Source organism: Monodelphis domestica, chromosome 3 (assembly GCF_027887165.1).
Source record: "Monodelphis domestica isolate mMonDom1 chromosome 3, mMonDom1.pri, whole genome shotgun sequence".
Lineage (NCBI taxonomy): Eukaryota > Metazoa > Chordata > Mammalia > Didelphimorphia > Didelphidae > Monodelphis > Monodelphis domestica.
Window position 1 is genome coordinate 70,992,420 of NC_077229.1, and position 14,089 is coordinate 71,006,508.

A 14,089-nucleotide genomic window follows, 5' to 3' on the forward strand; every position below is an offset into this window, starting at 1 on the left:
TCAATCGATCCATCAACATTTATTAAGCATCCACTGTGCTGGAAATACAAAAAGAGACAAGATGGTTTCTGCCCTCAAGGAGTTTACAATCTAATGGAAATGTGTGTGCTCGAGTCCTGAGTGCCAGTCAGACCTGCTGTTCCCAGAAGAATGGCTCCTCTTGGGCTCTTGCCACATGCTGCCATTCTCTCCTTGGGAAGGGCCTTGGCTTCTTGGTGATTCAGGCCCCAGGTACCCAAGCGCATGTCCTAGTCTTAATATAGGGTGTTTCCCTTTGGACAGAGTAGAGGAAAAAAAACATTCCCTTGGCCTCTCCCTTGAAGAGAGGAGAACAGAGTTTGAATTTAGAATTGAGGTAACGTATGGCCGAGTTCCTTCCTCCCTGCTAGCCTGAGCTCGATGTAGCTAAAGGGTAGGAAGGAAGGAGAAATGGGGGTGTGGAGGACCTTCCTGTCAATATCTCTTCCTGTTCAAAAACACTAATACAGATATCTTACCTGAAACCAAGAGCCACCATTCCCTGTATTGGCAATAAACTAGAAGCCTTTCCAATAAGATTAGGGGTAAAGCAAGGATGTCCATTATCCTCCTTTACTATTTGATTGATAAGAGTGCTAGAAACGCTTACTATAGAAATAAGGCAATAAAAGAAATTAGGGGAATAAGTATAGGTAAAGTGGAAATAAAATTACCTCTTGGGTTCTCCATTCCCCAGCTCCCTTCATTTGAATAGGCAAGAACTCCCAAAGGCATGTAAGCTCTTTGTGAAAAGGTTTTATTTTGGTTTTTGCCATGTATCCTTTGTGTCAAACTTTCCTTTGCACATAGTCAGCACTTAATAAATGTTTCTTGAAACTGAACTGAATAAGACCTATGGTTTTACTCAGATATGAGAAATAAGTAGTCTCTTGGATGAAAAAGGCCCTAGACTGGGAACTGAGTCTGAGGTTCTAGCATGAGGTCACAGTATGGCCATGGGTAGGTCCCTTCCCCTCTGTGGGCCTCAGTTTCTTCCTCTGTAAAATGAGCCAGACAATAATTCCTCTAAGGATTCTTCTTGTTTTAACATTCTTTTTCCTGTTCATCTTTCCCAACTTTCAGTAGCATCATGGAAGAGTAGTAGAAAGAGTCATGAATGTGTAATAGCCACCCATGTTTCTCTCATGAGCCCTTTAGAAAAATCACAACAACCATGTGAGGTTGGTTGGACTAGTTTTATCTCACACACACATTCCTTTAATGGAGAAAAAACTGGAGGCATAGAAAAGAGAAAATGGCATGGAAATAAGTGATGGAAGCAGGACTAGGAACCAATCCTAATTCTTGACTTGCCTCTTTTCTAGAAAATAAGACTCCTTAGTATTGTCTCTGCCACTAACTTTGACATGTGACTCCTTGGGCAAGTCCCTTCCCCGCTCTGGGTCCTCGGTTTACCTGTCTGTAAAATGAGGATAATCATCCATGTCCTGCCCCCCTCTGCAGGGCACTATAAGCATTTGGGAATAGAAGAGATAGCCTTTATTAAACTCCTATAGAGAAGGCCATTCTTACTCATCTGAGCATCTGACAATGGCAAACTCCCTTTGAGAAGGTATCTTTCAGGAAGGAGAACTTCTTATCCTAGGATGGCATCAGCTTACTACGTGAAGAGGGCTTAGCAGGGCTAAGGACCCCTCTAGCTCTGGTATTCTTTCTCCTATCCATCCCTTCCAAATTTCAGGAGCATTAGAGAAGTAGAGGAAACTCAAAGGAAAAAGCATTAGTATCTCCAACAAGGAGGACTATATATATTCACTGCATAGCTTGCCTTAGGGCCAATCTATCTCCTTGCCTGGGCCCAGCCTTCTTCTGGTACCTGGCATGGTGCAGAGGAAGCCAGGAGGCACCTCATTCTCAGCGCTTTGAGTCAAGTCCAGCCAGACGTGTGTTAAAGCTAGTTCAGCTCTCAAGAGCCGATTGTTAAATTTTAGAAATTGCCTATGACTACGTCAGCATTTGATTTATTGTTTTGCTGATTGTCTAGACTTAACAAAATGATGAAAAAAAGGTTAATAATGCAGACTAAACTTAAAAGCCCCCCTCGAAAGCTGGCTGTTAAACATTTACCACCATTTACTCTGGCCCTGTTCCAGATCTAGCCTGGGCAAGGGCCACTGAGAACTGACTGAGCTTGGGATTCTTTTTGGCAGATAGAGAGGAAATTGAATTTCTTTCAATTCAATTGAAATCTTTAAATTAAAGTCCTATTTCAAAGTTCCAAAGATCTTTTTATAAAGCATTATGCCCTCGTTTTCTTTTATGAATCTGGCTTTTCGTCTATTGGGTTTGCTCTCAATGCCATCTTCTCCTTAGAACGCCAGAGCTGGAGAGGACCTTAGAACCTAGGTCAGAGCAGGGACAGTTACAGAAAAGCAGAGTTAGGAGAGTTCAGCAAACAAAGGGTACAGAGTGTCTGAACCGCAAGGCCAGTAGAATAGAGACGGTCAACGCTGGAAGGTTTTTTTTTCGAAGAGAGACTATAGAATGTCAAGAACTAGAATGGCCCATAGAATAAAGAACGTCAACAACCACTGAGTCCAACATCTTTCACTGTACAGAAGGGAAAACTGAGGTCCGCAGTGGGGAAGGGCACAGTTCCATTTGTGAACTAGAGACAAAGTGAGCCTCCCAACCCATTGTGCCTCCACTGTGAAGCCCAGAGCCCTCTTGGGGGCTGGGCAGACGTATAAATGGAGATTAGGGTTTCCGTCCTGACTCAGCCATCTATAGCAGTGTGTGCCTAGGCACTTCACTTCCTTTTTCTGACCTCAGTTTTGTCCTCTGTAAAATGGAAATGATTTTACTTGTCCTTCCTACTCCACAGGTTTGTTGTGAGGAAAATACTTAGTAAGTCTTAAAGCACTGTAGAAATGCAAGTTAACAGGACTGCCCCCTGAACCTTGACTTTGTGTTCTCAGATAAACACAGGCCTTCTCAGAGGCCTGGATCTAGCAGCGGCTCCCCCTTCACTGGGAGCTGAGCATCCCAGAATCTTCGGGGGCCTCACATTCTCCAGCCAGACTTGGAGGATTCCCATAAGGCGCCAGGCATTTTCCCCAGGTCTGTGAAAGGAGGGCATCTTCCCCTCCCCTACTTGTCTTTTAAAAAATAATAAATAGAGAAAAAATATATATCTATATGTATATATCTACACACAGGGGCCCTTTGTCCAGGCTTAGGAGACCAAGATGGGCAGAAAGTGAGTGGAAAGGTGCTGCCGGCGTGTCCGGCCACCCTGCCGAGGGGCCCCCCGTCCATCCAGGGCCAGGAACATCTGCCGGCCTTCGTGCCTCCAGCGAAGGGAAGCGTACGTATTGTAGCCATTCTCCTCAATCCGTTCCATGAACTTGCAGTTGGGGCTGTACTCCCTCTGCAGGAGACAAAGACAGGATGGAAGCAGGAAGCCTGGAAGGGCTCCTTGGAATCCCCAGAGGGGAACAGAGTCAGGGCCATACCAGGACTCACCCTTCAAGGCTCATCTCCTCAGTGACCCAGTGCCTCAACATGAAAGGGTTCTAGAACAAGGTGTTTAAGGGCCACCCAGGAAGAACGAGGGCAGTTTGGGAATTCCATAAAGAGCCAGGTTTGGAGACAGGAGGTTCTGGGTTCAAATGTGACCTCAGATACTTCCTAGCTGTGTGACCCTGGGCAAGTCACTTAATCCCCCATTGCCCGGCCCTTATTGCAATGATATTTAGTACCAATTCTGACTGAAGGGTTTTTGTTGTGTGTTTTTTTAAAGACTAGTGATAATGCATGTATAACCCAGCTCTGGGAGGGGAGAGGAAAGAAGGGAGAAAGACAATATGGATCATATGATTTTGGAAAACTTATGTGGAAATGTGTTATTAAAATTAAAAAATAAAAGAATGGTGAAAAGGGCAGCTAGGTAGCACAGTGGATAGAGCATCAGGAATGAAGTCAGGAGTAGTGGTCTCAAGACACCCTCAAAATGCTGTGTGACCCTGGAAAAGTCCCTTAACTCCCATTGCCTAACTCTGGCTTTCAGTTAATTAACTTATTTATAAAAAACCCTCACCTTCTATCTTAGAATTCATACTGTGATTGGTTCTGGGGCTTCAGAAGAGTGGTAAGGGCTAGGCCATGGGGGTGAAGTGACTTGCCCAGGGTCACACCGCTGGGGAGTGTCTGAGGTCACATTTGAAGCCAGGACCTCCCATCTCTAGGCCTGGCTCTCCATCCACTGAGTCACCCAACTGCCCCCCTTTGCTGCTTTTAGCACCCATTCTAGGACAGAAGGTAAGGATTTCAAAAGAATGGGGAGACCTCTATTTACCCTGGGGCCATGTCTTGCCTGGCCCCCCAGAGGAGGACTCACCGTGCCATAAAGTCTTCCCCTGCGGTTCATGGCCAAGTAGAAGCCGGTGTAGACGGCTTTGATGGCCACCACGCCCACTCGGACTGAGCGGATCTCCACGATACCTGAGGAGAAAAGCACTGGGCTGGAGCTCGGCCGCGGGCCTCTCTCTCCCCCTGGGCGGCCCTGCTCGGCCCGGGACGCCTGTGGGATCTCGGGAAAGCCTTTCCCTTCTCCAATGGGGTCCTCCAGGGCCCTCCCATCCCCACAAGGCCCTCTGGCCCGGGCAGGCCATCCCTCCACGGGGGACAGTGACACCCTCCCCTCCTTAGGGAGAAAGGCACTCGGTAGACCTTCGTGGGAGCTCCTCCTAACAACAGGAAGGAGCCATTTCCTGGGGGCACCCGGCGGGGCAGGAAGCTCTCCCAAGGGGCTTCCGCCTCGTCCCAGCGCTCGGCTCCTGGGCTGGGGCAGGATGCAGGGAGGAGGCCAAAGCCGGCAGCCCATAGGGCAGGTTCTGGGAGAGCCCAGCTCCCACAGGAATGCGGGCAGGCCAGCAGGGCCGGACAGCCGGACCCAGGGCGTGGGAGCACGCTGGAATGCGGAGGGAGCACCGCGGGAGTCCGCTTGGGGGTGGCGGAGTCCCTCGACGTGGGGCGGGGGTCGCTGGGCGGAAGGGCTGCGGGGGGGCGTGACCTCCTCCCTGACCTTCCTTCCGCCTCTCCAACTCCTCTACTTGGCAGCTTTCCTATCAGATCGGGTCGAGCCCGAGGCTTTTATCCTGATAGGAAAGCCCAGGACCCGGTGAAGAGGCGTGGCTTGTCATCTTGGCCCCTCCTCTGTGAGCTGGAGGAAGCCCCTTCTCCCTTCTGGGCTCAGGTTCCTCCTCTGTCAAGTAAGTTCTGTTCAATTCCGCTGAAGCTGCGAGTGGGCCCAGCGGACCGACTGTCCTGAATTCAAATTCAGCCTCAGACACTTTGTGTGACCTTGGACCGTCACTTAAGTTTCCTCAACTGTAAAACGGAGATCACACCTCCCTCCTAGGATTGTTGTGAGGATCAAATATCAAATGAGATAGTTCAAAAGTGCAATAGAAATGCTATTATTATTACAACTTATTTTATAGCCCCTAAAGTATCTTCTGGGGCATAGTGGATAGAGCACTGGGCTTGGAATCAGGAAGACCCTGCCTTAGGGACTTCCTAGCTTTGTGACCCTGGACAAGTCACTTTACCCTGTTTGCCTCCTTTCCTCATCTGCAAAATGAATTGGAGAAGGAAATGGCAAACCACTCCAGTTGTCTTTGCCAAGAAAACCTGAGGCAGGATTTGAACCCGGACCTTTCTGACTCCAAATTTGGTTCTCTATCCACGAATATTTCTCTCCCTCTTCATCTGCCTATCTCAGGCCCAGAGAATCTGTCAGTCTACTCAGCAGAGCAAGATGGCCCAAAGAAGCAATGGGAGAAGGCGCCCCTGGGAAGTAGAACCCTGGAAGCCAGTACATCCTTCCTCAAGGGAGCATCACAGCTTTAAAGAGTCTCCGAGACCAGCATGGCTAACCTCTTCATGCCAGAGATGGGGAAACTGAGGCCAGGGAGGAGGAAGAACTAGGACTGAAGCTTGGGCCCGCTGACACGTCTACCTTCTTTTCCCCCTGAATCAAAAATTAGCAGCCACCATCCGCAGTAGGAAAGGACGGCCTCAATGACCTGCTTGCCTTGGTGGGAGATGGCTGTGTGCCAGTGAGGCAAAGGGACAAATCTCTAATAGAAAACACAAAATCCACTTGAATCCTCGCTTCCCCAGCTGCACGCTCACCACTGAATCGCTTCGGAACAGGACGCTGGAGTGTTTTCCTAAAGCTCTCGGGCATCTTGTAGGCGTCTCTACATCCCCCAGGAGGAAGTCCAAACTTGGCATTTTGGGGGTCCTGCACAGCTGGGCCTAATGCCCTTTTTCCTGCTCCCCTGTAGAGTGGCTGTACGCAGACCCTTTGTCCCACTGGGCTCGCTTCACGGTCCCCGAAAATACCCTGCGTCTTTCTGTGGCGTTACATCGCCCAAAGTCACCCAATCCGTGGGGAGCGAGTGCTCAAACCTTGGTCTTAAGAGGCAGCCACTGGACTGTCTCGGAGACCTTTTCCGCCCTGTATTTGTATTGGAAGGGGGCCTGGAACTTCCTAGCGAGGTGGCCTTGGGCAATCACTTCCTCTCCATGGCTCTCCGTTTTCCCCATCAGTAAGAGGAGATGCTGCTTTCCAGCTCTAAAGCCTACTCATCCAGGACCATAACCTCCCTATGGGCTCTGACATTCTGAGTCTCTTTGGGGAAGAGCTGTGGGGTGGAGGGCCTTCCTGGACGGGCCTTCCCTCCCCTCCTGGCCCCTGATCTCTCTCTCCCCTTCTCTGCCTCGTACACACCCAGCCACACCCTGTGGTATCTCTTCTGGAAGACATCAGCGGCCTTGACACCCAGGTCTGCCGGCACCAAAGTACCCTGTTTGCCCTCGCTCCGCTCCCAGGATGAAGAGATAGAGCCTGTTATCGGGGAAGTTTATCGGACTCCCCAGATTATCAGACTTGACAGGGCCCATAGAGAATATCATCTGGCAGAGGAGGAAGGCGCAGGGGCTTCAGGGGCAGGCCGAGAACTCATTTCGCCCTGCCTTGGCTCGTCCTGCCGTCCATTGCTGGTCTTCCCTAGAGATCACGGCAGGCATGGGGACTGGACAGAGCTTGGAGCTTTGGCTCGCAGAGCCCCGCTGGACGGCCCGTGCTGAGGGGTCACAAAGTACAGCCACCCTCGGCGGCCTCTGGCCTCTGCCCATTTCTGGAGTCCCGAGTCTCAGGGCAAACCTATCCTTTCCCCCAGGACTTGGCCCCCCTCCTCGGCCAGGGACACAGGCACTCTCTGCTGGCCGTGGCAGGCCAGGGCAGCCCTGAGCTTCCTGACCAGCTCCCAGTTCTCCACACGCCCTCAGCAGACGCACAGAACCTCGGCTCAGAGGGCACCCTGTCCAGCCTACACTGGGCAGAAAGTGGTCATTGAGCTCCAGCTGAAGAACAGCCGTGAGAAGGCATTCCCTACTGATGATTAGAGAATCGGGCTGGCTCTAGAGCAGAACAGGACAAGGCTTGTCCCTCTCCCCATGACCTGTGATCTCTGGCTCTCTCAAACTTTCCTGGACTGAAATTCCAGGTTCCTCCTGACCTCCTACGGCTCGGCCCTGGGTCCCATCCGCTTCCCCTGCCCTTCTCTGGGTACCTGCGATGTCCCTCCCAAGCAGTGTCTCCAGGACCGAGCATAGTACTGTAGGGGTGCCCTGAGCAGCGACGGTCTTGGTCAAACTTCACTGTATTTCTCTTCGGATGTGTGTAAGGGCAGAGATAATTAAAGGAGCCAGAAGTCTGGGGCCACCGGATGGACTTAAAGGTGTCCCTCCAGTCAGAGTTGACCAGCGGTCCCAGGGGTAGAGAAGGCTGGTTCTGGGAAAGCACAGCCAGAAGAGAACCCAATTCCCATCTCTGTGTCCTGGGGTGGGGGGAACTGCCCACCCCACCCCAGAAGTCAGGCTTGAATTTAAAAGCTTCCTGGCCAGATGTCCAGAGCATGAATGCCAGGTCAGCATCCATCTAGGGAAAGCCGAGGGCGTGTGGAAGGGCCCAGGACTCCAGTTCCCAAATCCCCTCAAATCCCTAGAGAGGGACCCCTCACAATGCTGACTGTCCAGGGAACCTTTCTCTTCGATCCAAGGGAAGCCAGATGCTTGGGTGCCAGCCACTGAGCCCACCACTGAGTCATCTGGTGAGCAAGTTGCCCCTGTCCTCTGTCCTCACCCAAGGAGGCACATAGGCTAATAAGTGCTTTGAGATCCCCAGATGAAAGGGGCCGGGAAGGGCAGAGGGTTATTATCCTCCTTAATTACGGTGATTACTCACTGGGTTCTCATTAAGCTCAGCAGCAGGTGATTAGCCTGGAGTCCAGTGATGGGGGTACTCCAATCCCCCAATCTAGGGCTGCTGGGTCTGGGGATTTCCCCCTCCCTCCTCACCACCATCCATCCCAAAGACCTAGGGGCCTCCTTTCCCTCCAGTTCACCCTTCAAGGACTGGTCCTTCTACAGTCCTCTTCGGTCTACAGATAAGGTTAGGGTGGCAACAAGTTCACCATCGCTGAAAACAAGGACACACGCCAATGCCTTGCCCAAGTTCTAGCCCAGGCTGGACAAATGCTCCCTCCTCTCTTAGCCTCCGTGTCTTCCTCCATAAAAAGGTCTCTTTTTAGATAAGGTAGTCTAAAAACATATGAAGGTGGAAGGACACCAACCCACCAAACACTTAGACCAAAGCGCCTCCATCCTTGGACTTGGGCTCTCTTCTGGCCACCCCTCAGGGCTTCCATGATCCATTCTTGCTCCCAGCAGAGACCCCCCACCCCCTTCCTCAGGCCAGCCACTGACATTGCCTTTGGTCCCTTCTCCACTTCTTTCTTCCCTTCTGGACTTGGTCCCTCTATTCATCCTTTTCTAAGGACTCCAGCACCCCTGGAAATCTCTGGCCCCCCTGTCATTCGGGACTGGCTACCCCATCCAGGCCAGGCCTCCTCCAGGCTGCCCTACTCACTGTTGGGGCAGTGGGGCTGCCGTGTGCCTTCGACCCTGCCACTGGGCCCAATGTGCAAGAAGAAGTGGGTGGATGAGTAGAGCCTCCGCCATCGGACGTCACCTTCCAGGTGATGGTAGCTCCTAGCACGTCGGGCACTGCTGACACCAATGGCCAGGTCACTGGGCCATGGGCGCTGGGTCCTCCTGGGCCAGGTACCCCAAGAGCTCTGGGCCCGGGCTGCAAGGAGCAAGGCCAAGCAAAGCCAGGGCCCTGGGGGCATGGTAGAGACTCGGTGGTTGGCTCACTCCTGTTCACTGACCAGGCCACAGGGCCTGGCTGCCCTTTGCTGGTGCTCCATGGCCCGGCCAGCTGGGGAGGTATCAAGTACAAGACAGATGAAGATTGGGCCCTGGGGAGCCCACGTTCAGCCTCTCAGTGTCCTCCCAGGCCCTGGCACCCTAAAGACTTCACATCCAGGAGGCTTGTGTTCTATTCTCCACTCACCATGGGTGACCATAGGCAAGTCCCTTTCCTCTTTCTGGCCCTCAGTTTCCTCCTCTATAAAATGGGCAGGTTGGACCCTCCGGGAGGTTATCTTCTGGCTCAGCAAGTATAGACAGATTTTTCTGGGAAGGTCCCACAAGGGTCCCCTGGTCTCAGACAACCACAAGGAACATAAGAGGGGTGTGTCTGGATCCCCAGCTTCTGCTGTCCCCACTTCCCGGTGGCTCCAGTGGCACCTCAGGCTTCTTCAGAGGCTTGTAACCTCCCAGGTTGGACTCAAACCAGTCCCTCCCAGGAGGGCAGGGCTTTCCCCACTGGGCCAATGGAGGGGAAGAGGGACGGGCCACACCACGCTGCGGGGAGGAGGGCCACTCATTCACAAAATTCTTGGGACTTTACTGGCCTGCCTTTCTTCCCTGAGGGTCCTGGTGAAGTGGGGGGTGGAAGTGGGGCAGCAAAGTGGATGGGAATTTGTGAGAATGAAAGAGGAAGATGGAGAGATCCAGGCACAGGCAGAGAGAGGGACACTGGTCAGAACAATGGGAATGGGGACTGAGAAAGGGACCAAACCAGGAATGGGGAGAGAAAGGAGGGAGGGAGGGAGGAAAGAGAGAAGAGAGAGGGATGGAAACAGACAAAGAAGGAGAGAGGGAGGGTGGGAAAGAGCAGAGACAGAAGAAACAGAGGGGGAAAAGGAAGGAGGGAAGAAGAGGAAGGGAGAGGGAGAGAGGGAGAAAAAGAGGGAAGGAGCGATAGAGGCAGAAGGAGACAGAGAGAGAGAGACCCCCAAGGCCATCCGGGTCAGAATGCAAAAAGGATGAGGGTGGGCTTCTATTAAGTGGGTGTCTCTGAACAACAGTGTATTTATGTGTGGGTGGGTGTGTTTGTGTGTGCGTGTGCCCAGCTGCAGGTGTGGCTGCCCAGTAGTTATGTAGGTGTGATGTGATCCTCTGGCGGGGGTGGGGGTGTGTGTGTGTCCCTCTCTGTCTGTTGGGCCATGTGTGTCCAAGACCGAATCTATCAGGAAGCGAGAGTCACGCATGTGTGCAGGATGTGTGTGTGGTGGGTATATCCGTAGTTAGAAGGAGCCATCTCCCCTCTACTTCTTCCCTTGGACTAGAGTCCAGAAAGTTCCCCCACAATCTCACAGGGCTGTGACCTCCTCACTCATTTTGCAGGGAGGGGAGCAGAGGCCTCAAAAAGGAGGGGCCCGGGCCAGGGTCAATGAGTGAGTCAGTGGCAGAGTGAGGGCTAGACTCCAACTTTCTTGGAGTGCAGATCTGGCCTCTTTCTATCAAGCCCATCATACCTCTTCTCTCACAGACAGGGAAATGGAATCCTGGCTCAGAGGCTTCCTGTGATCTTAAGAGAGCCTTGTCTGGCCTCTGGGTCTTGGTTTCCTCGTCTATAAAACGGACACGGTGATATCTGTGGTCCTCTTCGTAGGTCCAGATTCTTCTAAGCCCGGAGGAGAGTGAAGTATATAAGAAGGCTATTTGGGAGTCCTGGGTAGAGGGCTAGGGGACCTTGGGCAAGTTCCTTCTCTCAGCCTCATTTTAAAATTCTTTTTAAAATGGGTGGGAGTCATTAGATTAGAAGATGATATAGAGGGCAGTTAAGTGGCTCAGTGAATTGAAAGCCAGGCCTGGAGATAGGAAGTCCTCTGTTCAAATGTGACCTCAGCCACTTCCTAGCTTTATGACTCTGGGCAAGTCATTTAACCCCCTTGGCCTAGCTCTTACTGCTCCTCTGCCCTGGAACCAATATACAGACGAAGTGGTTCTAAGTTGGAAGGTAAGGGTTTAAAAAAAAATGACACAGAAGTGTTGCATAGTGGGAAAAACCCTGGATTTGGGAGGAGTCATCCATTCTGAATCCTGATTGATCTTCTTCCTGTATGGCTACAGACAAGTCCCTTCTGTTTCCTCGTCTGACATATTTGAGGATCGGACTAGATGCTCTCTAAACTCCCGGCACAGATGCTTCAGTTGCCTGTTTGTGATTCACACTGGCTAGCTCTGGGACCCAGGGGTGGGGCAAGTGCTAGGGACCATGAAAGGTCTGGGCTGCCCACTCCCCCCTCTTTGGGGGAGGTCCTTTAAATAGCAAAGAGGTGAAGGCATGGGTGACACCCATGAGTAGCCCAACCGGCAGAGTGGGATGGCAGGAGAACATCTCAGCAGCCCCAGGGAAGGTACCTCAGCTTTGGTGCCCAAGGCTCAGACAGTCTGGTACCAGGCCCAGAGGAGGAAACCAAGATGAGTTTAGGTGGAATAAGAAGCAATGCTAAAGGCAAAGCCTAGGGCTAAAAGTCCAGAGGCTTGTGGTCCCATCCTCCTTCCAGGCTCTTGGTACAGATTCCTGCACCTTTTTGGGTCCTCAGTTTTTCCATCTGTAAAATAGGATTAGCAATCTCTTAGATTTTCCATATCTCCAACAAGAGAAAGAATCAAAGGGAAGAGCTGAGGGCTGGACGTTGGTGTTAGTCTAAATGGGGAAGACCTCAGGCAATTGGGATATCTGGCCCAGGCAGTTTGGAGCTCTGCCCCATCTAGCCTTGTGGGAAACACTGGTCATTTGTTTATGTCTCTGATTATCTCTGCTCTGGGAGTTCCCGGTCTCCCCTCCCACCTGGGCTTATCTGTGAGTCCAGCATAATGATGGAATCCTTTTCCTTTCCCTGTCCCCACAAAAAACATGGAAGATACTGTGGCTTGTTTACTCACCCACTCATTCATCCTTTAGTGAGCACCTACTGTGTACTAGGAACTGTGCTCCATACTATCCATAGATATGAAAAATAAGTCCCTGTTCAAGGTGATTTCAGTCTAATAAACATGAACATTAGCTAAGTATAATTAGGACAAGATTGGTTGGGGCAGAAAGACCCAAAGTTCCTTAGGAATATTGGAGAACTAAGAGAACTCTCTTCATTTGCATTTATGAGGTAGTTTTATGTAGACTTTAAGCCCCTTAATCATTTGGTCCTCAGAACAACCTCATGAGGTAAGAGGAACTATTTAGTCCCACTTGACAGATAAGGAAACTGAGGCAGATTGTCACTCAGAGTGGAGTGTTTGAGTCAGGATTCAAATTCTTATCTTCCTGATTCCTAGTGCCACAAGCTATCTATCTTCAAGTCACCTAACTACCTTAAGATTTTCTGCCTGAGTTAAATTTTGAAGAGAAAAAGATGTATATTGCAGGTTCTGTGCAAATACACAGGGTCTGGAGCTGACATGTCTTTAAGAAACAACTAGTTTGATTGAATCATACTATGTAAAGAGTAAGTCATATGAGCTATTTGAAATGTTTAGTCCCAGACTGAAAAGCTTGTATTGTGTCCTAGATCATCTAATCGGAGTCTGTGAACTCACTCTCTCTCTCTGCCCTTTTCACTACTTTTTCTTTCCTTTGCCTCTTTTCTTTTACTCTCTTCTCTAACATTTTGATATTCATTTAATTGTATTTCAATATAACTACTCATTTTTGGTAATCCTATCTTTTATGTAATGCATTTAAGAACCGTATTCAGGAGAGAAGGGATTACCGCACTCCGACCAACCTAAAAACTCCGAGGCTAGAGGCACTCGGAAGCCCTTAGGGTACCTGAGTAGGGGAGTAACCAGGTCAGCCCCCCGCCCCAGGGAGATGACTGGCAGCTGTGTGGAGTTTAGGAGTACAGAGGCCCCAGAGAAAGCATAGAGACCACTTCAGGGACCTAGGAGTAACCCAGGGAGGAAGACAGAACTAGCAAGACGTCATAGGTGCGGAAATGGACTCTTCCGAAACAGACTTCCTAGTCTACGTCGCTCTCCTACTGCGAGCAGGATAAGCAGCCCAGCTAATCAGAAGCCGTTTTTCGCAACCTCCGCCCCGCCCCTTGCATGACCTTTCGGGATTTGTAGTGTGAGCTATCCCCGGCGTGCCTGAAAGTCGGGCTTCCTTACAGTAGCTGAGACCACGACTCCCAGCAGCCAGCGCAAAGCTCTGGCTTCGGCGTACTAGAGGCCGGTCGGTGGGGAGGGAGGCCTGGCAGGTCCTCGTGCTGCGCTGGGGCCCCCCGGGCCGCCGGAATGTCGGTGCTTCGGCTGAGGGCATCGCTGCTGAGGCGGGGGGCAGCGGGGCTCGGCCGGGCCCTCCGGACCGAGGACTGCCCCTGCTCTGGTCCCGAGAAAGGTAAATGGGAGCCCCTCACCTTCCAGTGAGGACTCTGGGTCAGTCACCTTTGACTCTTAGAAAGAGCCTCACACACCCCCTCACCACCCCTTTGACTCTTTACCCCTGACTTTACGAGGTATCCCAGGCCTTCCGCCCCCGAAGTTCAAGAACTTCTAACCCTTCACCCTTAACCACGAGTTCGAGGAATTTTGATCCTGCCTCATGATCCGACCTTTGAACCCACACACCGACTCTTTTACCCTCTGACCTTTAACCCCCTATTCTTCAAGTTCTACCCCCCCCCCCCCCTTTTTTGTCCTCCCCGGTATCTTTAACATTTATCTCGTGGCAGCTAGGACAAAGTACTGGTTCTGGAGTCAGGAAGACCTGGGTTCAAATTCTGCCTCATACTTACTTGCTCTGTGACTGCCGGCAAGTCACTTACTGTAGCTATCTCAGCAT

The 14,089-nt window shown here is 51.3% G+C and overlaps 2 protein-coding genes across 4 annotated transcripts in view; one reads left to right on the forward strand and one right to left on the reverse strand.

Moving 5' to 3' along the window:
• Positions 1 to 9,756, reverse strand: FGF22 (fibroblast growth factor 22). 2 transcript variants are annotated; one of them, XM_056822079.1, is made up of 4 exons: positions 8,981 to 9,756; positions 4,379 to 4,482; positions 3,196 to 3,409; positions 189 to 316 (listed from the first exon to the last, which is right to left on the reverse strand). In XM_056822079.1, exons 1-3 carry the CDS (start codon positions 9,240 to 9,242, stop codon positions 3,215 to 3,217), a joined length of 561 nt encoding a protein of 186 aa, XP_056678057.1. In that variant the 5' UTR covers positions 9,243 to 9,756; the 3' UTR covers positions 189 to 316; positions 3,196 to 3,214. The 2 variants fall into 2 exon arrangements, with proteins under 2 accessions (XP_001375846.2, XP_056678057.1); XM_001375809.5 differs by having other exon boundaries at positions 1 to 3,409; positions 8,981 to 9,752.
• Positions 9,757 to 13,396: 3,640 nt separating this feature from the next.
• The window catches only part of POLRMT (RNA polymerase mitochondrial), a 42,467-nt gene continuing 41,774 nt past the window's right edge, over positions 13,397 to 14,089 (forward strand). For both annotated transcript variants that reach the window (XM_056822080.1, XM_056822081.1), the window contains exon 1: positions 13,397 to 13,645. In XM_056822080.1, coding sequence (XP_056678058.1) covers positions 13,543 to 13,645 — 103 coding nt within the window. In that variant the 5' untranslated portion in view covers positions 13,397 to 13,542. The remainder of the gene's footprint in view (positions 13,646 to 14,089) is intronic.

Bases quoted from the DNA above. Each gene is read 5' to 3' on its own strand.
- FGF22 (XM_001375809.5), bottom strand. From the start codon at position 9,242: ATGCCCCCAGGGCCCTGGCTTTGCTTGGCCTTGCTCCTTGCAGCCCGG. The intron at 4,483-8,980 runs GTGAGTAGGGCA...TTTTCTCCTCAG, and splicing joins GCAGCCCCACTGCCCCAACA to GTATCGTGGAGATCCGCTCA. The intron at 3,410-4,378 runs GTGAGTCCTCCT...TGTCTCCTGCAG, and splicing joins GGGGAAGACTTTATGGCACG to AGGGAGTACAGCCCCAACTG.